This window comes from Amblyraja radiata, chromosome 28 (assembly GCF_010909765.2).
Source record: "Amblyraja radiata isolate CabotCenter1 chromosome 28, sAmbRad1.1.pri, whole genome shotgun sequence".
NCBI lineage: Eukaryota > Metazoa > Chordata > Chondrichthyes > Rajiformes > Rajidae > Amblyraja > Amblyraja radiata.
In genome coordinates, this window is record NC_045983.1 from 26,512,418 (window position 1) to 26,536,020 (window position 23,603).

General features: G+C 45.8%; 1 protein-coding gene across 1 annotated transcript in view; it reads right to left on the reverse strand.

Moving 5' to 3' along the window:
* Positions 1-23,603, reverse strand: part of auts2 (activator of transcription and developmental regulator AUTS2) — a 1,005,438-nt gene that overhangs the window by 13,223 nt on the left and 968,612 nt on the right. Inside the window, 6 exon segments of the mRNA XM_033046152.1 lie at positions 1,782-1,865; positions 11,947-12,024; positions 14,430-14,571; positions 15,746-15,817; positions 18,579-18,608; positions 22,488-22,559. Coding sequence (XP_032902043.1) covers positions 1,782-1,865; positions 11,947-12,024; positions 14,430-14,571; positions 15,746-15,817; positions 18,579-18,608; positions 22,488-22,559 — 478 coding nt within the window.

The window sequence follows — 23,603 nt, forward strand, 5'->3', positions numbered from 1 at the left end:
ATACAGAGATAAAGAATGTACGGTGTGAACTGCACTGTCTGTCGTCAGTCCTTCTAAACATCTTCTTTATTATGATTGAGAACCACGAATAATCAAATTGAACCTTTCAAAACACTAATGGACATATGGATAATGACACCTAGTTTTTTGACCTAGGTTTGCTAGTGGCATTGTCAAAAATAATATGCAAGGGCATCATCAAAGTTTCATAGCTGAACCAAATGCCAAGCAGAAAACCATGAATCATTGAAATCAAATCAAGGTCTAGAACTTGTAAATCGAAGAAATAAGGTCCACTAGGAGAACTGGGCATATACACGATACACGGTGGCGCAGCGGTCGAGCTGCTGCCTAACTGCGCCAGAGACCCGGGTTCGATCCTGACGGATGCTGTCTGTACGGAGTTTGTATATTCTCCGCGTGACTGCGTGGGTTTTCTCCGAGATTTTCGCTTTCCTCCCACACTCGAAAGACATACAGGTTTGTAGGTTAATTGACTCGGTATAAAAGTAAAATGTTGTACCTAGTGTGTAGGGCAGTGTTAACGTGCAGGGTTCACTGGTCAGCATGGATTCAGTGAGCCGAAGGGTCTGTTTCCGTGTTGTTTCTCTAATCTAAACCAAACACTGCTGCAAGTGCAATGGGGCACTGGCGCACCAAGCCCATTGCCAGGGGTAAAGAGTACGGGATAACAATTTGCTCAGAAACCCGGGGACCATGTGTCTTACCTACTTCACCAGACTGATTCCTGGGATGTCAGGACTTTCATATGAAGAAAGACTGGATAGACTCGGCTTGTACTCGCTAGAATTTAGAAGATTGAGGGGGGATCTTATAGAAACTTCCAAAATTAACATGAAATTAAAGTGGCGAGTTGAAAGGATTGTGGATGTGCAAAGATTGTGTGTGTGTGGGGGGGGGGGGGAGTCAGTCTACCCCAGGACAGAAGTGGGAGGAGTTGTACAGTTTGATAGCCACAGGGAAGAAGGATCTCTTGTCCTGCATCTTGGTGGAACCAGTCTGTTGCTGAAGGTGCTTCTCAGGTTGACCAGAAGGGGGTGAGCTGTGTTGTCCAAGATGCTCCGCAGTTTGAGGAGCATCCTCCCCTCGTTCTGTGAAACACACTGAAAGGAACTGATGATTGAGACAGATACAATAACCAGAAATGATGAAGCTGACGACAGATTAGGCAGAGTCATGATGCCTCTACTCTTAACATATGCATTCATTACATGATACAGAGGGGGCATTTATGTAGATGTGAAAAAGAGTTGCTTATTGAATGAGTTGAGAGCGGTAAGCATTCCCCAAATAACACAGAGGATTGTCAGAAAGAGGTGAAATGTATGCACATGTAGCCCATTACCGAATAAACAAGTGCAGCTTATGTACAGGATGGTCACAGTGCACAGGAATGTTTTACACAGGTTGAAATTATACACATTGATACAGCACGCAGGATGAAAGGTGATGTACACAAATAATGCTGAATAATGCAACACAGTTACATTATAATACACAGGTGAGATGCACTCAAATGCATTTCACACCACTACAATCAGCGTACAAGTAAACAAGTGTAATGACCTGGCCGCAAAGCGAATATTTATCTGTTTTTGAGCTCACTGGCGTGGATTTAGCCATTGCACATTTAAATAGCCCTGGCTTTGTTATAGTTCACAGTACTGGGTCAGTACTGCCCAAATATCAGCCAAAGTATCACTTCTCAAAGTCAAACGTGAGAGAGTCATACAAAGAACCGAAAGGACAGAAATACTCACTGATTGAAGGGTTCCCCAGTCCACCAAAGGCGCTGTTACTTAAAGATCTCAGACCAGCCAAACCACTTGGTCTATTAAATGGCCCTAAAACAAAAAACCAATATGTGTCCACAAGTTACACATTTGATCAAAATCATTTAATTAAATTTTTTTTTTTTTTTTTTTAAGTGGTTCTAAATGCAATGCAAAGCAAAGCTACCCCCAGAATTAACTAGTGTCGAAGTACAGGAAATGGTCAGAGGAAATGACAGCTAATGACAACCAGGTTAACATCAGATTTTGTTTAAGATGCACCAGAAAAAGAACTTTTATACTGGCCTGGTCTCAAGAAATGAAATGCCTCATGAAATTTGGGCCAATTTAGGTAACATGTCTCCTTTAAGCAGGAGATAATGATATTCCCAACATCGGATAATGTCTGAGAATACGAACCGTACCCACATTTAAAAAAGGCTTTTTCCCCCCCTCACATTGAGGAAAGATTTTCTCAGTGTACGAGGTGTAAAGAAATCACCAGCCCAATCCTGATTCCCACAGCTCGGAGTAATCCTTTTCCTCTTGGGTCAGTCTTAAGAATTCCCATCGATGCCATATACATTCATAGTTTCAACAAAGGCACTCAACAATTTACAGGAAGGAGTAAACATAAAGGTGCCAAAGGATTTCTGTGATTGACTTATGAATGTTGTTTGCTTTCAGAAGCCGCTTTAACCATTGGTAATATTCTGTACAGTTGTTATAAAGCCTACATGTGGAAATGAAATGCCATTGATCGACTAAGAATTGAACTAGCTTGTTTCAGGGCTGCACGCGGGCACTTAGAACTGTTCTGAGGACATAGTGAAGATAGATTCATTTCGTTTAGTTTAGGGATGCAGCAGGGAAACAGGCCCTTCGGCCCATCGAGTCCACGCTGTTCATCAATCACCCGTTCACACTAGTTCTATGTTATCCCACTTTCTCGTCCACTCCTTACACGCCAGGGGCAACTTTACAGAGGCTAAGTTATCGACAAACTCACTCATCTTTGCACCCGGAGGAAACCCGCGCGGCCACAGGGAGAACCTGCAAACTCCACACATTCAGCGCCTGAGGTCAGGATCGAACCCAGGTCTCTGGCGCTGTGAGGCAGCTGAGCCACTGCGCCATCGAAAGTCTGTGCTACGGTGCTAAGGTTTAGCCCTTGGACACGATGGTCAGCATGGACATGCAGAGCTTCTTGTGTATAGAAAAATAGAACATAAGTGCAGGAGTAGGCCATTCGGCCCATCGAGCCTGCACCGCCATTCAATATGATCATGGCTGATCATCCAACTCAGTATCCCATCCCTGCCTTCTCTCCATACCCCCTGATCCCTTTAGCCACAAGGGCCACATCTAACTCCCTCTTAAATATAGCCAATGAACTGGCCTCAACTACCTTCTGTGGCAGAGAATTCCACAGATTCGCCACTCTCTGTGTGAAAAATGTTTTCCTCATCTTGGTCCTAAAATACTTCCTTCCCCCTTATCCTTAAACTGTGACCCCCTAGTTCTGGACTTCCCCAACATCGGGAATAATCTTCCTGCATCTAGCCTGTCCAACCCCATATAGGGTGGGCCAATCAAGATGCTGTGACATGGAATCTTCCAGAAAGTTTTGAAGCATGTGCACCGTCCATCCATGTTTTTCACCAAAGAAATAGTGCAGTAACCACACTAAACATACATCAATATACGGCTTTATGGAAATTACAGGCTATGTGTACCACTTTCAAGCAACATTTTGAAAGTTGGTTTGAAAGGGGTTTGCAGTCAGAGTCTTACAGCGTGGAAACAATCAGGACCGGACTTTCACAGTGAACGGTAGGGCAGAAGGACCTAGGAATGCAAACATATAGTTCCTTGAAAAATGGTGCCAACGGCAAACAGGATGGTGAAGAAAGCATTTGACACACTAGTCTTCATTAGTCATTGCGTAGAGTTGGGGTGGAAGATTGCAACCTTCACATGGGGTCCGCCCTGTTTCGACGAATGCAATCAACCCGGCGTGCACAATCTAATAAGATCAAATAGAACAAGTTGCCCAGCAACTTTAGGCTGTGCACGTTACACGCAAGAAGAAGAAGAAGAAGAAGAAGATTGCATAGAGTACAGAAATTGGACATTATTTTGACATTACTTTGCAGTTGTGCAAGTTGTTGGTGAGTATTCTGTAGTTGTGGTTATTCTGCTACACAGGAGGCATCATGGGGTTGGAAAGAGTGCACACAAGATTTACCAGAATGTTGCAAGGATTCGAGAGCTTGCGTTGTGTGGAGAGGCTGGGCAGGCTAGGAATCTATTCCTTGGAGTATAGGAGGCTGAAGGGTGATCTTACAGAGGTGTATAACATCATGAGGGGCAGAAATAATATACATCCATGCACAATCTTTTATTTCCTAGGAAAGAGAAATTAAATACTAAAGGACACAGGATTAAGATGAGAGTGTAAAGAGTTAATGGGGACCCAAGGGGCAACTACTTCACACAGAAGCAGGTACATTCATGGAATGAACTGCCAGAGAAAGTGATAGAGGCTGTTACAATACCATTTAAAAACATTTACACAGGTACATGGATAGGAAAGGTTTAAAGGGATATGGTCCAAATGCTGGCAGATAGAATGAGTATAAATGGGCAGCATGGAGGGCCTGATTCTGTGCTATATTAATCTATGACCAAACTCGATGACATATCGTATATAGATATATATTGTATAATGTATATATATATATATATATGTACACACACTGAACTTTTTTTGTTTACTATATTGTTTACAGTGTACTATGTTTACATATTCTGTTGTGCTGCTGCAAGTAAGAATTTCATTGATCTGTTTGGGACATCTGACAATGAAACTCTTGACTATCTCACTGACAGAAAAGCATAAGGCATTGAAACTATCGTCAATCTGAAGAAGGGCCTCGACCTGTAACGTCACCCATTCCTTCTCTCCAGAGATGCTGCCTGTCCAGCATTTTGTGTCTACCTTCCAGCTTTGAACCGAAGGAGCCCAACACGCAAACATTTACTGCCACAGTCACCTTGACGTTTGTTGCAAAACAGAGTCTTTCCCTTGCAAGGCGGTGCAGAAAACGACAGATTTCAACGAAGAGACTTTATCAACGTGCGTGGCCTCTTCCCTGATGAATATCAGCTTGCTGACAATCCGTCTCCCTGCTCATCTCCCTCCACCTCGTTCTCCTCCACCCACGCTCCCTCTGCACCCTCTCCCTGTCAGACTCTGCTCCATAGGCTCTAGGACCCTAATTTAACACACCATGTTTGATAGCAGTTGGTACGTACATTACTCTTGGCCACCAGAATCTTCTTCACACTGCCACCTCCCCCCCCACCACCCTGCAGACCCCTGCACCTTGAAGCAACGTCAGATGCGACAGTTTCCGGTGGGATTTTAGTCAGGAGAAATCAACCAGTAAGTAAGCTTTACATTAGGGAAGGGATCTTTCAACTAGCATGGATGAGAAAATGTGGGAGAGGATTCTTGCAGGTGTAGATAGACGCAAAAAAAGCTGGAGTAACTCAGCAGGACAGGCAGCATTCCTTCTGGAGAGAAGGAAGGGGTGATCTTTCGGGTCAAGATCCTTCTACAGACTGAGAGTCAGGGCAAAGGGAAACGAGAGATATAGAAGGTGATGGAGAGAGATATAGAACAAATGAATGAAAGATCTGTCAAATTCTCTGCCACAGAAAGTAGTCGAGGCCAGTTCATTGGCTATATTTAAGAGGGAGTTAGATGTGGCCCTTGTGGCTAAAGGGATCAGGGGGTATGGAGAGAGGCAGGTACAGGATACTGAGTTGGATGATCAGCCATGATCATATTGAATGGCGGTGCAGGCTCGAAGGGCCGAATGGCCTACTCCTGCACCTATTTTCTATGTTTCTATATGCTGATGTATACAGTATGTGATTGATTGAATGAGGTTATGGGATGGTGTCAGATGGACCACTTGGAGAAGATAGGAGGGAACGCAAGCTTCACATTTAAGATATTGGTCTCAGGAACATGAGGAAGGAGCACCATTCTCTTTGGTATACTTCAATTATTATAAGTTATACAGAGTTGTACAACGCAGAAACAGACCCTACGGCCACTACATCCATGCCGAGCTTTTGCCCATCTACGCTAAATGCACTGAATATATGGAGTCAATGCACCCAGCACTTCCATATGCTGGGGTCAAGGAAAGAGCGTTCACGTCGCGGCCCTGTTTCCACCACCACCCACAAGAAGCACAAGACAGACACCATTGTGTGCAGATGCCGAGAAGTGTGTTCAGCTCTGGCTGAACAATTTCTAATCCTGTGTGTGGACTCGATAATAAGAAGTCTTCCATATGCTGTTAGCAACCACCGACTAATTTCACACACCAACAAAAACATAATTACTGAAATAATTATATTTTCAACAAGTCATACGATCCAGAAATCTTACTCATTATTACCCTCAAACTTTACATGCGGCACGGATTAAGAATCCGTCTACCCAAGTCGACTGGTGGAATAAACTGGGTATTTTATTAATCCACACGCCAACATCTCTGAATGATGACACAGGAATACATGAAAAGAAAGAAAACTTGGCCTCTCTTAACAGTTCCATCAAAGTTGCACCTTAAATATCCTGCCTACAATGCCGGCCATTGCATTTAGTGATACGAGTTTGGTGTGCATCTTGGTCAGCATGGACAAGCAGGGCCGAAGTTCCTGTTTCCGTGCTGTGTGACTCTAAGGGCCGAACAGCCTTTAAAAACACAAAATGCTGGAGTAACTGAAGGGGTCAGGCAGCATCTCTGGACAAAAGGAATACGTGACGTTTTGGGTCGAGACTCTTCATTTCGGCCCGAAACGTCACCTATTCCTTTTGTCCAGAGGTGCAGCCTGACCCGCTGAGTTACCCCAGCATTTTGTAATATCACTAAAAGTAGGCATGCAGGTACAGCAGGCAGCGAAGAAAGCCATTCATTGCAAGAGGATTTGAGTTCAGGAGCAAGGAGGTCCTACTGCAGTTATACAGGGCCCTGGTGAGACCACACCAGGAGTATTGTGTGCAATTTTGGTCTCCTAATTTGAGGAAGGACATTATTGCTATTGAGGGAGCGCAGCATAGGTTCACCAGGTTAATTCCCGGGATGGCGGGACTAACGTATGATGAAAGAATGGGTCGACAGGCTTGTATTCGCTGGAATTTAGGATGAGAGGGGATTTTATAGAAACATATTAAATTCTTAGAGGATTGGACAGGGTAGATGCAGGAAAATTGTTCCCGATGTTGGGGGAATCCAGAACCAGGGGTCACAGTTTAAGAATAAGGGGTAGGCTATTTAGGACTGAGATGAGGAAAAAATGGTTTCACCCAGTTGTAAATCTGTGGAATTCTCTGCCACAGAAGGCAGTGGAAGCCAATTCACTGGATGTGTTCAGTGAGAGATAGATTTAGCTAAGGGAATCAAGGGATATGAGGGGAAAAAGCCGGAACGGGGCACTGATTTTGGATGATCAGCCATGCTGTCTCAAAGGGCCTATCTTCGCTGTCAACCAGCATCTGCAGATCCTTCCTGGAAGTCCAGAACAAGGGGTCACAGTTTAAGGATAAGGGGAAAATCTTTTAGGACCAAGATGAGAAAAACATTTTTCACACAGAGAGTGGTGAATCTCTGGAATTCTCTGCCACAGAAGGTAGTTGAGGCCAGTTCGTTGGCTGTATTTAAGAGGGAGTTAGATGTGGCCCTTGTAGCTAAAGGTATCAGGGGGTATGGAGAGAAGGCAGGTACAGGATACTGAGTTGGATGATCAGCCATGATCATATTGAATGGCGGTGCAGGCTCGAAGGGCCGAATGGCCTACTCCTGCACCTATTTTCTATGTTTCTATTCTGGAAAGCCATTCTGGGAGCTGGGAGAGAGAGTTATGGTGAAAGCACAGGATATCTCCTCACTGTCTCGACTGATGGCAAAAGGGAAGCCACAGATCACATACAAACACTGCTCCATCCCGCTTATGGGATTAGTCAGTGCCACCTTTATGCCTCAAAGTGTCTTTGCCAATAACCAAGTTACAGGATTTAGAAGCTTTATTATATTTATATTTTTGTGACAAATCGCTTGAAAAGTATTTTTGGAAAAATCCCGCCAGATCACAGCAGGCTTGTAAGGCGGAGTAGACCCGATGGGCCGAATGGCCTAATTCTGCTCCAATAACTTATGCACAGCAAGGTGACAGTGATGCAGACATTGAGACTGTGAGCTCAGCAGTGCCACCAACAGGCCCTTCAGCAGTACTGGTACAGTCAGTCAAAGGAGAATAACTCACATTCTTTTTAAATAAAGAATGTTTTTGAATTCTCCCATAGATTGGGGTGCTGCCAGTGAAACTAGCATTTAAGGCTCAACCCTAAATGCCAGCAAGAAGTCTATGGGAGGTCAGTTTCCTCAATCTTGCACAGTTACTCCTTTATCATGTACTCTGTGGATGGTTCGATTGTAATCATGTATTGGCCCTTCCACTGGCTGGTTAGAGTGCGACAAAAAGCTTTTCCCTGTACCTCGGTACACGTGACAAATAAACTAAACTGAACTGCCACAGGCTGCTTGGGAAAGGTGCTCTCTCTGTTTGAGTTTAGTTTATTGTCAGGCATGCGGATGTCAGGGGTTACGGGGGCAAGGCAGGAGAATGGGGTTAGGAGGGAGAGATAGATCAGCCATGGTGGAGTACAGCTGATGGGCCGAGTGGCCTAATTCTGCTCCTATTCCTTGTGACCTCATGTGCCGAGGTACAGCGAAAAGTGACACTGGCATCGACAACAATGACGAGGGAGCAGTGATGAAAGCCCAAGTCGGGATGGCCCTGTGACTCGAGAGTGATGAGTTATGCTCCTATGCTCTTGTCCTGAGACCACAGTTTGAGAGGTGACGGGGAGTTGTTGCAGAAGCTTATCGGCGTTAAAAGCTTGGTTGCTGTTTCGGATGGACGGACGGTGTCCAGCGTGTTCCAGGGTTTAGACTCAGCAAAGAGAAGTGAAAGGCAGTGTAGTCCAAGTCAGGATGGTGAACGAGTCAGGCTCGGAGGGCTTCCTTCAAAGAAAATTGTGGCATTCCCATCAAGCTCTCTTCATTTGTTATGGCAGCCATCAAAGGCTGGGGAGGTGCTATCAGAGAAGTGGAGATTATTCCATCATGGTCCCGTTCGGTTTAGTTTAGAGATACAGCGTGGAAACAGGCCCTTCAACCTACCGAGACCGCGCCGACCAGCGATCACCTGCACTCTAGTGGCCCTGCACACAATGGACAATTTACCAAAGCAAATTGACCTGCAAACCTGCCCGTCTTTGGGATTGGGGAGGAAACCGGAGCACCCGGAGAAAAGCCAAGCGGGTCACGGGGAGAACGTGCAAACTCAGTACAGACAGCACCCAGTTTTGGTCTCCTAATCTGAGGAAAGACATTCTTGCCATAGAGGGAGTACAGAGAAGGTTCACCAGACTGATTCCTGGGATGTCAGGACTTTCATATGAAGAAAGACTGGATAGACTCGGTTTGTACTCGCTAGAATTTAGAAGATTGAGGGGAGATCTTATAGAAACTTACAAAATTCTTAAGGGGTTGGACAGGCTAGATGCAGGAAGATTGTTCCCGATGTTGGGGAAGTCCAGAACAAGGGGTCACAGTTTAAGGATAAGGGGGAAATCTTTTAGGACGGAGATGAGGAAAGCTTTTTTCACACAGAGAGTGGTGAATCTCTGGAATTCTCTGCCGCAGAAGGTAGTTGAGGCCAGTTCATTGGCTATATTTAAGAGGGTAGTTAGATGTGGCCCTTGTGGCTAAAGGGATCAGGGGGTATGGAGAGAAGGCAGGTACAGGATACTGAGTTGGATGATCAGCCATGATCCTATTGAATGGCGGTGCAGGCTCGAAGGGCCGAATGGCCTACTCCTGCACCTATTTTCTATGTCTATGTTTCTATGTTGTGGAGATCGAACCCGGGTCTCTGGAGCTGTGAGGCGGCAGCTCTACAGCTGCGCCACCCGTTACGCCGTGGACTGGGCTTGTGATGTCCGGTGGTGAGTCACCTTCAACAGAATACCAGTCACTGACCTTCCTACTTGTAAATTATCTGGTCAGTCCAGATGAGTTTCTAGTCAATTATCACCTTTAATATGTTGGTGTGTAGGCATTTGGTGATGTCTATACCATTGAATATACTGGTTGGACTTTAGATAGTAAATTTAGTGGAGAGACATGACGGAACACAACACTGATGCTGCCCATGGTCCATTGAACGTCAGAGCTACTGTTCTGAACTGCTGGTTCTCTTCAGAAGCTATCTGACGTAACGTGATCATAGTGTTCCACCATATGATGGAGGGCGCCGTGGCGCAGCAGGTAGAGCTGCTGCCTTACAGCGCCAGAGACCCGGGATCAAAATCATGACTTTGGGTGCTGTCATGTGTGCAGTTAGAAACATAGAAAATAGGCGCAGGAGTAGGCCATTCAGCCCTTCGAGCCAGCACCGCCATTCAATATGATCATGGCCGATCATCCAAAATCAGTACCCCGTTCCCGCTTTATTTCCATTAGCCCTAAGAGCTAAATGTAATTCTGTCTTGAAAACATCCAGTGAATTGGCTTCCACTGCCTTCTGTGGCAGAGAATTCCACAGATTCACAACTCTCTGGGTGAAAATGTTTTCCTTCGCGTCAGTCCTAAATGGCCTACCCCTTATTCTAAGGGTTGCCCTGTTTGCCCTGATTGAACAACGGAGCAGACTCGATGGGCCAAATGGCCTAATTCGGCCTTAAAAATAACCATTGATGACCAACACTGCCTTCTGGGGTAAAGAATTCCACAGATTCACCCCCCCTCCCGACTAAATAAATTCCTCCTCATCTCCTTCTTAAAGGAAAGTCCTTTCATTCTGAGGCTTTGACCTCTCTAGTCCTATACTCGCCCACTGGTGGAAACATTCTCTCCACATCCACTCTATCCAAGCCTTTCATTATTCGGTACGTTTCAAGGAGGTCCCCCCTCATTCTCCCAAACTCCAGCGAGTATAGGCCCAGTGCCAACATACGCTCATCATATTCTGTCCCTTGTTATAACGTTGGCCGGAGCAGGTGAAGCTGCTGGGTTTGTGAAACATGGGCTCAACAGCGCCATCACCTGACACTCTACGCCACTGCAGGCCACAATCAGAGACGGGCACACACAAAGTGCTGGATGGAGTAACTCAGCGGGATCAGGCAGCATCTCTGGAGAACATGGATAGGTGACGTTTCGGGTCAGGATCTTTCAGTCTGAAGGAGGGTCCTGACCCGAAATGTCACCTTATCCTTGTTCTCCAGAAATGCTGCCTGATCTGCTGAGTCACTCCAGCACTTTATTTTTTTTTTTAAACCAGCATCTGCAGTTCCTTGATTCCACAATGAGTGATGACCGAATTCTCGATCCCACCTTGCCACCACACCAAATCACATTGATGGAAAATCTGGCAAGGTTCACACCATGACTCTATGACCAAATGTATATGAATATTGACCAGTCATGGGACATCTGTGGTGCACAAAAACAGGTATTTTTATATGTCAATTAGCACCTATCACAGTGCAAGACAATATATATAACTTAATGGGTTGTTGTCCACTGATGAGCAATTGATATAAAGGTGCATTGGATTGAGATCTGAGATCTACGTGAACTGCAGCTTCAAATAGCGCATTATTATTTTACATAGACACAAAATGCTGGAGTAACTCAGCAGGACAGGCAGCATCTCTGGAGAGAAGGAATGGGTGACGTTTCGGGTGGAGACCCTTCTCAGTCTGAAGAAGGGCCTCGACACGAAACATCACCCATTCCTTCTCTCCAGAGATGCTGAGCTTTTGTGTCCACCATTTTTGTGTCTACCTTCGGTTTAAACCAGCATCTGCAATGCCTTCCTACACATCATTATTTTACATCATACGGTTCACAGAACCGGCCTCCAAATCTGTGGCCCTTTTGTCCCCCGAGTGTACAGTTTGCTTGAGCAGCAAGCACTTTGTCTGCTAACGTGCTGGGAATTGCTTCTGTCAGTGAACAGGTTACCCGAGAGTTGCCCACGGACTGGCCTGGGCCGTCATTACCTAGATGAGCAGCCGGGCTCAGGAAGCTGTTGTGGTGAGGTGAAGGTCCGAAGGGGTTTCCGGTCGGATGCGTGGCGCCTGCAAACAAACAGCATGGTTAGCTTTCCATCGAGCACCCGCGTCAAGACCTTTCACACCGCGGCACTCTGCACTTTGATTCATGTATCTTGTGTTTTATGACTGTTGGCAGATCAATTTCCCTCCTGGGATGAATAAAATTCTATCATATCGTATCGTTAAATGAAGCCCATCTTAAATCGTCGCCTCCTGAAAATGTTATGGATGTTCAGTGCATTGCACAATAATTGGCCCCAGACTCATAGTGGGCTCCACATTTCCTGGACCAATGTTGCTCTATGCATATCTTCCATTCATTTTTCCCAATTACCGCCCATATCTCTCGATCACCTCTCCCCTGACTCAGTCTGAAAAAGGGTCTCGACCAGAAACGGCACCTGTTCCTTTTCTCCAGAGATGCCACCAGACCCTCTGAGAAACTCCAGCCTTTTGTGTCCGAAATAGAACATGGGACAGTACAGCTCAAGAACAGGCTCTTCGACCCACAATGCCAAAACACAGAGAGTGGTGAATCTCTGGAACTCCCTGCCACAGAAGGTAGTTGAGGCCAGTTCATTGGCTATATTTAAGAGGGAGTTAGATGTGGTCCTTGTGGCTAAAGGGATCAGGGAGTATGGAGAGAGGGCAGGTACAAGATACTGAGTTGGATGATCAGCCGTGATCATATTGAATGGCGGTGCAGGCTCGAAGGGCCGAATGGCCAACTCCTGCACCTATTTTCTATGTTTCTATGTTTATATGCTACGGACAACTTTTCATAAGTTCTAGGAGCAGAATTCGGCCCATGAAGTCTACTCCACCACTCAATCATGGCTGATCTATCTTTCCCTCTCAACCCCATTCTCCTACCTTCTCCCCTTAACCCCTTACTAATCATGAATCTGTCAACTGCACCTTAAAAAATATCCACTGACTTGGCCTCCACAGCCCTCAGTGGCACATATAGGCATTCACTAATACCCTTCCAATAATTTCATAAATGCCATTGTTGTAACTACCACCACCAACATCCCCGGCAGCTTGTTCCAGGCACCCACCACCTTCCAAGTAAAAATCTTGCTCCGCACATCTCTTTTCAACTTTGCCTCTCTCACCTTAAAGTTATGTCCTCTGTATTTAACATTTCCATCTTGGGAAAAGGGTTCTGACTGTCTACCCTATCTATGTTTGCATAATTCTAATGTACTTCTATCTGGTCACCCTTCAGCCATGATCACAGTGAACGGCCGTGCTGGCTCGAATGGCCTACTCCTGCAACCATTGTCTATTGTCTAACATCTGCTGTTCTGCTGAAAACAATCCATGTCTGTCCAATCTCTCCTTTTGGCAAATTTCCTCTAATGCTGACAGCATCCTGTGTCCTCTCTAAAGTCTCCACATCCTCCCTGTAATGGGACGACCAGAACTGCACGCAATACTCCAAATACAACCACGCTTTTTAAAATGTTACTTAAAAAAATATGTGGCTGTGATGCTGTTTAATATGCTCTGTAAACATAAGTTTTTCTTTATAGATGTAGGGATTGTTAAAAATAAATTTTAAAAAACCACTAAGTGCTGGAGTAACTCAGTGGGTCGGGCAGCATCTCTGGGGAACGTGGGCAAGTGACGTTTCGGGTCGGGACCCTTCTTCAGTCTGATTGTAGTAGGATGGAGAAAGCTGGCAGAGAGATGGGGGGCTGGGGGGGTTGACAGATGGTTAGCCAAAGGCCTGAGATGAAAAACAAAAGGGTGTAAGGTAAGGAGAGAAGAGAAATTAATTGTGAAGCCAGAGGAAAGGAGATAAGTGGAGGAGGGACGAGAGGCCGAATAATGAGGGAAATGGGTGCACATCTGGTTGGGATATAGGGAAGATGGGGGGGGGGGGTAAATAGTTGTAAATGTGACAAGATATTTCAAAATATATGTGGTATGTGTGTGGGTTTTTTTTTTCATTGCAAGAACTGTTCTCTGCACAGAAACAGAGGAGAAATGCAAGAAGATGCAATCTGTAATGTAGGCCCATGGTGCCATCTAGTGGTAAATGCAAAGGTTACAGGACTTACATATTACATACACCTCACACTCTGCTTGGAGAGCTTACAATCTAACGGTGTGAGCATTGAATTCTCCAATTTTAGGTAACTAATCTACAATATATACTTTTTTCCTCCCCCCCCCCCCACCCCTGTCTTCCCTGTGCCCCACCTGGATTCACACCCATTTAGCCCCTTCCCCATGCTGCTACATTCCTTCCTCTGGCTTCACAATTCGCATCCCTCCGCTCCATATCCCTCACTTTTTGTCTTTTCTTCTCTGGCCTTTATCCAACCGTCTGCCGACTCTCAAAGACAGAGGAGGCCCCTGGCAGTTCCTTATGCCCCCAGAGAAGACAATCACATGGTTAATGAACGGTGACTCCTTACCAGCAGTGGAGAAGAGGGTGGCAGGGCGAGCCAGCTCGTGGGGATGGTGGATCGCTCCAAACATGTTGGGACCTGGTGGTCTGCTCAGGAACTCTGGCTTCAGCCCAAAGTCCAGTTTGTGTGGATCCGACTGGAGCTGTTGCTGCAGGAGGCAAAGACAAAAACCACCACCGGTTAACTTTTCTCCTTCTCGCTAGAATTTAGGAGATTGAGGGGGGATCTTATAGAAACTTACAAAATTCTTAAGGGGTTGGACAGGCTAAATGCAGGAAGATTGTTCCCGATGTTGGGGAAGTCCAGGACAAGGGGTCACAGCTTAAGGATAGAGTGGAAATCCTTTAGGACCGAGATGAGAAAAACATTTTTCACACAAAGAGTGGTGAATCTCTGGAACTCTCTGCCACAGAAAGTAGTTGAGGCCAGTTCATTGGCTATATTTAAGAGAGAGTTAGATGTGGCCCTTGTGGCTAAGAGGATCAGGGGGTATGGAGAGAAGGCAGGTACGGGATACTGAGTTGGATGATCAGCCATGATCATATTGCAGGCTCGAAGGGCCGAATGGCCTACTCCTGCACCTATTTTCTATGTTTCTCGTTCAATCTTCCTTTTCAAAGCCTTCTCCCCCCACCCCTCCCACCTCTGCACCGCCCCTACCGGTGGGAAGAGTCTCAGGCTGCAATGCCAAACTGGTAAACAGCACCATTCACTCAGCGAAAGGAACTGCAGATGCTGGTTTATACTGAAGATAGACACAAAGTGCTGGAGTAACTCAGCGGGTCAGGCAGCATTTCCTGGAGAAAAAGGATGGGTGACGTTTCAGGTTGGGACAGAGATGGGTCCCGACCCTGAAACATCACCCATACTTTTTCTCCAGAGAATGCTGCCTGACCCATTGAGTTACTCCAGCACTTTGTTTAGTTTAGTTTAGAGATACAGCGCGGAAACAGGCCCTTTGGCCCACCGCCTCCGCACCGACCAGCGATCCCCGCACACTAACGCTATCCTGCACACACTAGGGACAATTTACATCTGTACCAAGCCAATTAACCTCCAAACCTGTACGTCTTTGGTGTGTGGGAGTAAACCGAAGGTCCTGGAGAATACTCAGGCAGGTCACGGGGAGAACGTACAAACTCCATACAGACAGCACCCGTAAACAGGATCGAACCCGGGTCTCTGGAGCTGTAAGGCAGTAGCTCTACCCTTGCGTCTACCCATTCATTCAGCACTGAGTCGGCACAAGTGTAGAACACAAGGTGTTTAAAGTAGAACTCATGTGAGAATTTACAAGCATGAAATCCTGAGCGAACACTGACCTTAACCTTCTGCTGGTGATGGTATATCTGCCACGCTATATGTACGTGCATGGCACACCACTTTCCAGGCTTCTGCGGGAGAAAACAAATAAAAAACTCAATTTTTCAAATTTTCTCACCACACCCTAGACATGTTCATCAGCTGCGTAAATATGGGCTCAGACGTTAGATCGAGAGGTCCACACCCCTTTGGAGCCTTCTCAGCAGATCTCAATGACTAGCGGGATGCACCACAGCATGGTTTGGGAGCAGCTCCATCTAAGACCGCAAGAAATTCAAGAGAATCGTGGACGCAGCCCAGACCATCACACAGACCAACCTCCCTTGCATTGACTCCCTCTACACCTCACGCTGCCTCGGCAAGACCACCAACATAATCAAGGACGAGTCGCGCCCAGGCCACTCTCCCTTCTCCCCTCTCCCACCAAGCAAGCAGTATAGAAGTGTGAAAACGCACAACTCCAGATTCAGGGACAGTTTCTTCCTCAGGCAGCATTCTCTGGAGAAAAAGGATGGGTGATGTTTCGGGTTGGGACCCTTCTTCAGTCCCAACCTGAAACCTCACCCATCCTTTTTCTCCAGGAAATGCTGCCTGACCCGCTGAGTAATCAGGCAACTGAGCCATCCTACCAATAACCTGAGCTACTATCTTTTAGGACCGAGATGAGGAAAACATTTTTTTAGGACCGAGATGAGGAAAACATTTTTCACACAGAGAGTGGTGAATCTCTGGAATTCTCTGCCACAGAAGGTAGTTGAGGCCAGTTCATTGGCTATATTTAAGAGGGAGTTAGATGTGACCCTTGTGGCTAAAGGGATCGGGGGGTATGGAGAGAAGGCAGGTACAGGATACTGAGTTGGATGATCAGCCATGATCATATTGAATGGCTCGAAGGGCCGAATGGCCTACTCCTGCACCTATTTTCTATGTTTCTATGTTTCTATCTACCTTATTGGAGACCCTCAGACTATCTACGGCTGAGCTTTACTGGACTTTTCCTTGCACTGAATGTCATTCACATTATTCCCTTTCATCACATATCTGTACACTGTGGATGGCTCGAATGTAATTATATATTGTCTTTCCGCTGACTGGTCAGCACGCAACAGAACCCATTCACTGTACCTCAGTACACGTGACAATATACTAAACTAAACTAAATAACCATTTGAAAAGTTCCTAATGCAGGTTGCTGCTGTTACTGACTGTAATCTGTCCACTGTACATTTCTGCATGTAAACCCATTAACTGCAGATTACAGACTATTGCAACAACAGCCCATGAACCGTCTAAAATGGAGTATGAACAACTCATCCGTCTCCATCAAAAACCAAACCACTCATTTAATTTTTAAAGAAGGAACTGCAGATGCTGGAAAATCAAAGGTAGACAAAAATGCTGGAGAAACTCAGCGGGTGAGGCAGCATCTATGGAGCGAAGGAAATAGGCAACGTTTCGTCCCGAAACGTTGCCTATTTCCTTCGCTCCATAGAAGCTGCCTCACCCGCTGAGTTTCTCCAGCATTTTTGTCTACACTCATTCAATATCCTCGCTTCCAACCAGTATTCCCTTTGCTACTTGATGACAATCCTACTCTCATTTTGTTCATGTAATGATTATGATCTGGGTCTCAATTCCCTTAACTACACCTCCACCGTCCGTCCAAAAGTACTTAACAGCATCCATTTATAGAAACATAGAAAATAGGTGTAGATGTAGGCCGATCAGCCCTTCAAGCCAGCATCGCCATTCAATATGATCATGGCTGATCATCCAAAATCAGTACCCTGTTCCTGCTTTCTGTTAGCCCTAAGAGCTATATCTAACATGTTTTGAAAACACTTAACGGATCTTAAAGCTTCTTTAAACCTTGCAAATGACAATTAAATCCATTACTACTTACATAGCTTACATTTATTCAACTTACTTCTGTTGTTACTATGGTATCTACTGAATACCATGTTTGCATAACCGTTGCGCTACAAGTATGAATTTCATTGTTCTGCTTTGGGACACACAAGTTCACAAGTGATAGGAGCAGAATTAGGCCTTCAGCCCATCAAGTCTACTCTGCCATTCAATCATGGCTGATCTACCTTTCCCTCTCAACTCTATTCTCATGCCATCTCTCCATGTTCCTTGCCACACGTACTAATCCAGAATCTATCAATCTCCACCTTAAAATGATCCATTAACGGCCTCCACAGCCTTATGTGACGATGAATTCCATCGATTCACCACCCTTTGATTAAAGAAATTCCTCCTCATCTCCTTTCTTAAGGTACGCTCCCTTTATTCTGAGGCTATGGCCTCTGGTCCCAGACTCTCTCGCTAGTGGAATCATCCTCTCCACATCCGCTCTATCCAAGCCTTTTACTATTCAGTAAGCTCCAACGAGGTCCCCCCCCCCTCATCCTTCTAAACTCCAGCGAGTGCAGGCCCAGTGCCGCCAAACCATACGACAATAAAACACTCTCGACTCCACTGATCTGTGTAAAACCACGAGAGATGCTCGCCCCTCCCAACCTCTCCGTACCACGTGCACCAATCAATTACAGAGTCATGGACTGTGATACAGTGTGGAAACAGGCCCTTCGGCCCAACTGGCCCACACCGGCCACACCTTCCTTCAGGGTGAGATGTAACCTGGCGTGCAATCTTTGAAAACGGTCCATTGCTACACCGACATCCACTTCGATCACCGCCCACCGAAATAAACACCGAATAAAATTGTGATCTTATTTCCACCAATAATTCCTCAGCCATTCACTTCACTTTCATTCCCAGAGAAGACAAACAGACGGATTATAATTCCAGAGGAAAGATTCTTACCCTCAGCATTGGCCTGAATGGATCTGTCAACTGAAAATAAAGAGTGACAACTCAGTTACATGCTTGTCAGTCAAAGCAGAACAATAATTGCGATTTTTATTACCTCGTTAGTCAGTAATTTAAAATGTTATCATTTTGCTTTTAGATGAAACATTATTAGAGAATATAATCATGGAGTTTTCATACAAATGCCTGACCTTCCGTTCTTCGTTATCAATTTGAGATGCGAAGAAATCTGCAGGCAGATCACCATTTTGATTGGATTCCCTCTGAATGCCAAACACAAAACGTGACCCCTTTCTCTCTCTTTTTTTTAACAGAGATATAGTATGAAAACAGACCCTCTGGCCCACCGTCCACACCGACCATTGGTCACCCCTTCACACTAATTCCATTGTTATCCCACTTTCTCATCCACTCCTTACACACAAGGGGCAACTTACTGCGGCAATCCAGCACGTATTTGGGAAACCGAAGCCCCTTTGTCTCCCAGATTCTGATTGAACAGAAAAACTGAGCTCTTTTAACTCACTTTATTTCACTTCTTTAGGCTTCGGAGTATTTCGGCAGAGGCATCTTCATGGGAATAGACCCCGTTCAAATTCAAATGTGTTTGATTTAGCAGTAAATGTTCACTTTGCGGCGGACCCTGGGGGTTAGGCCATTCCTTGGGTCATCCCCCTCAGCTCTTGAGGGACAGGGATGATTGTCTGCCCACTGGGTTTCCCGGGGTGCCTGCTCGCGGGCGTTCTGTGTGTTGGCCATGATTCATTAAACGGCGTCTGAACCTGCCTGTGCGTGATCTTTTCCTGAGCTCATCCAGGCCACTACAACTTTAACTTATAGCTGCCTCTCAAAGCCCCTTCCCGTCCAGGTTCACAGCTGAACTCAGGTTCACGTTTACCTGATCGCAAGTTGGGGACAAATATTCAACTACCCTGAGCTTTTCCAACAAGACGGATAACTTATTTGTCCCGATGCGTTGTGCAATTTATTTCTATTTTTGATTCTACCAATTTTCTCCCGGATTTCCTTTTCTGACACGTTATAGTGTTTATGAGGATTATTTTCCTGTCCTTATCCTACATATGCCTTTCTCCAGACTGAATAAGTTCCCTTTTAAATTTTTTAAAAAGGGCAGTCACGATGGTGCTGCGGTAGAGTTGCCGCCTTACAGCGAATGCAGCGCCGGAGACCCGGGGTTCGACTATGGGTTCTTGTCTGTACGGAGTTTGTACTTTCTCCCCGTGCCCTGCGAGGGTTTTTTCCGAGATCTTCGGTTTCCTCCCGCACTCCAAGGACGTACAGGTATGTAGGTTAATTGGCTTGGTAAATGAAAAAATTGTCCCTAGTGGGTGTAGGATAATGTTAATGTGCGGGCATCGCTGGTCGGCGCGGGCACGGTGGGCCGATTGGCCTGTTTCCGCTCTGTATCGTTAAACTAAACTAAAACTAAACTAAAAAAGATGCCAGATCCCACTCCTCTCTCATCTCAATAACCATCAGGTTTAACTGTGTTTATCAACCGCCTAAGCCTTAAATTTTATCATGGGGGAGTTATATAGTTTTCTCAGTGGCAGGGCATGAACAGATGGGTTTCAGAACTCACCCCATACACCACCCTTTCTGAATTCAATGTCACCTTTACACCCCTCCCTCCCCCCTCCCCTGTTGCACTCCCACCACCAAAGACTTCCAATATCGCCTCTCAATCTTGCCGACTGGGCAGGAGAGAAAAAGCATTCTGAACGCGGGTGCTTCAGGTCACCAATTTTGATGAGTTAGCGTGTCAGCGCCACCTTTAACATCTCCACATTCCCTGTGAATATCAAGGGCAGTGTTTCTGCAGAAATGGGGAATTATTCAGGTCGGCACTTCCAGATGGTCTGCTACTTCAGTGCCTCATTCAAATCAGTGCAATAAGACGAATAAGACATTCAAAGTTGCCTGAATAAAGACGGCTGCAACCAAACTGATCTCTCTGTGAAAGGAGAAGTAGGCACTTTCTTAGTCAGAGGATGGTGAACCTGTGGAATTCACTGCCACAGACAGTGGGCCTAGTCACTGGGTATTTTTAAAGCGGAGATTGCCAGGTTCTTGATTAGTACGGGTGTCAACGCTTATGGGGAGAAGACAGGAGAATGTGGTTGAGAGGGAAAGATGGATCAGCCATGATTGAATGGCGGAGTAGACTCGATGGGCCGGATGGCCTAATTCTGCTCCTGTGACTTATGAACTGATAAAATACTGGGAGTGATACGAGTTTAACCTTTTATGAGCTGGTTCAAAGTGGAAGAAATTAAATCCCCTTCTGTCACAAGTCTGGCCAGCTAAGCACTGTCACCCATGGATATGTTGCTACCTCTGAGCACACTGACTGAAACTTATTCCCAATCATTAGATTTCACAACCTCATATGGTTTAGTTTGGTTTAGAGGTACACCGCAGAAACAGGCCCTTTGGCCCACCGAGTCCGGGCCGACCAGCGATCCCCGCACGCTAACACTATCCTACGCACACGAGGGGCAATTTACAATTATACCAAGCTGATTAACCTACAAACTTGTACGTCTTTGGAGTGTGGGTGGAAATCGGAGCACCCGGAAAAAACCCACGCAGGTCACAGGGAGAGAACGTACAAACTCCGTACAGACAGCACCCGCAGTCAGAACCCGGGTCTCTGACGCCTCTGCACCTCCGTGCCCCCCCCCCCCCCCCCCCCCCCCCCCCCCCCCACTGCAGATATCCTTTGTCCTCAGACAGTACCAAGCATTGACTTGACACGTATAACACATTTTGGATATTCACTGACGCCCTTGTTCTGCACCAAGAGATTTTCTTAATTCTCAGACCACCCCGTTTCTCCTCTAATTGAGTGACACTGTCAAATCCCACACCGTGTGCCCTTATGCACCTTTGGAGCGAGATTCTATAATGAGCGCTGATTAGTGCGCAATATTAAACAGTGCAGACAATTGGGAATAGAAACCGTACCTTCCTTGTTTATGTCAACTCCCAGACTTTAACCTGCACTGGTGTCCCTTCAACCCTGTCCCTGGCAAGTCTCAAATGAAGCAAAGGCAGAATACTAATCAAGCCCATGCCTAAGTTGTACCATTGAAATAAGATACAGAGGCTTCACAAAGGTGTTGCGCCTATTATGCTGTGCACCTGGCTATTCCTATTTAGCAACATGGGTGTACGCCTGTATCCCAGATCATCACACAAAAAGCAAACTCCCACCCATTGACTCCACCCACGCTTCACACTGCCACCAGCATAATCAAGGACCACTCTCACCCCAGTCACTCCCTCTTCACCCTTCTCCCATCGGGCAAGAGGTACAGAAGTTTGAAAACGCATACTCCAGATTCAGGAACAATTTCCCCCTGGCTGTTATCAGGCAACTGAACAGTCCTCTCACCAGCTGGAGTGCGGTCCTGATCCCCCCCCCCCCCCCCCTTTACCTCATTGGAGACCTCAGAACTATCTTTAATCTGACTTTATCTTGCACTAAACGCTGTAACATTTAGCCTGCACACTGTGGACGGCTTGTCAGTGTACATTCATAGAGTCTTTCCTTTGACTGGAAAGCACGCATCAAAAATCTTTTCACTGTACCTCGAAACATGATCATTATAAATTAAACTATGGTTGGGTAAAATTAACACTTAAACATAAATACTTGCATTCCCTCTACAGTCAATTTGCTGGTTCAATCAAACATTTCATCGTAATCATAATTTATTAGCCAAGTATGTTTTGCAACATACAAGGGATTTAGTTTGCCACATAGTTGTACCTATCTTAACAGCATGACAAAATGGCAGATATTAAAAGAAATAGGTTATTCAAAGCACCAATATCAAATAGATTATGTGGTTTTTATAGTAATCACGCAATAAATACCCTGGGGTCTTTCTGCAGGAGGGTATGGGGAACAGCTCCAGGCCTTCCTGCCACGTCAATGGGATTGGACGTCTGTGGAGGAAGATAGAAAAGTGGAAGATCAGAAAACCATGTCTGACACCAGGCCCACAGTAAAATACAATGGACCATTTGTGGGCATCGTTGCTTTTTGCATATCTTTCATTCGTTTGTTCTATATCACTGTCTACATCTCACGTTTCCCTTTCCCCCCGACTCTCAGCCGGAAGAAGGGTCTCGGCCCAAAACGACACCTATTCCTTTTCTCCAGAGATGCTGCCTGACCCGCTGAGTTACCGCAGCCTTTCGTGCCTATAACCATTTCTGACAGATGCGTGGAGCAAGTCAAATGTTTAATCGTGACTGGCAACTGTCGGAGAACAAAGAGCCATTTTCTGAGTAGAAAAACAGCACCTTATATTCCCACACCATTTTAACCTGCCAAGAAACAACAGGATTTTCCTCCAACTTTGGTTGTAATATTAACATTATCCCAAGCATTTGTCTTCACCTTCCCATTTCAGAAACCACAAACAATTGTGTAGAACAGTACAGCATAGGAACAGGCCCTTCGTCCCATCGTGTCCATGCTGACCCTTGTTTACACACCATCAATACGTGAACCCACTGTCAGGGAAGCTCTTCCAACTTTGTGATCTCTAAAACATTTCCCAGTTCCTATCTAGTAGTTTTTCTGTCAGAGCCTGTCCAAATAAATGTCAGATTGTGTGGACGCAACCACCATTTTCTCTTCCCTTTTATCCTGTTTGCATGAATGCCTCGTTGAGCAGTTCCTCAGCTGCTACATCGATCTTTTTTTCTTGCTGACACGGGCAAAATATGAACCAACCCTTTCTTTGGCTTCACATCTGTTTGCCCTATTAAAATGAGCACAGTATAGCTGCAGACTTATAGCCAACAGGAACAACCTATGGAACTGCTCACGCTCCCCTCGTAACATTGGATTTTCAAAGGCTGCGCTACAAAGGGGCGGCATGGTGGCGCAGCGGTAGAGTTGCTGCCTTACAGTGTCAAGAGACCCAGGTTCGATCCTGACTACGGGTCCTGTCTGTATGGAGTTTTTGTATGTTCTCCCTG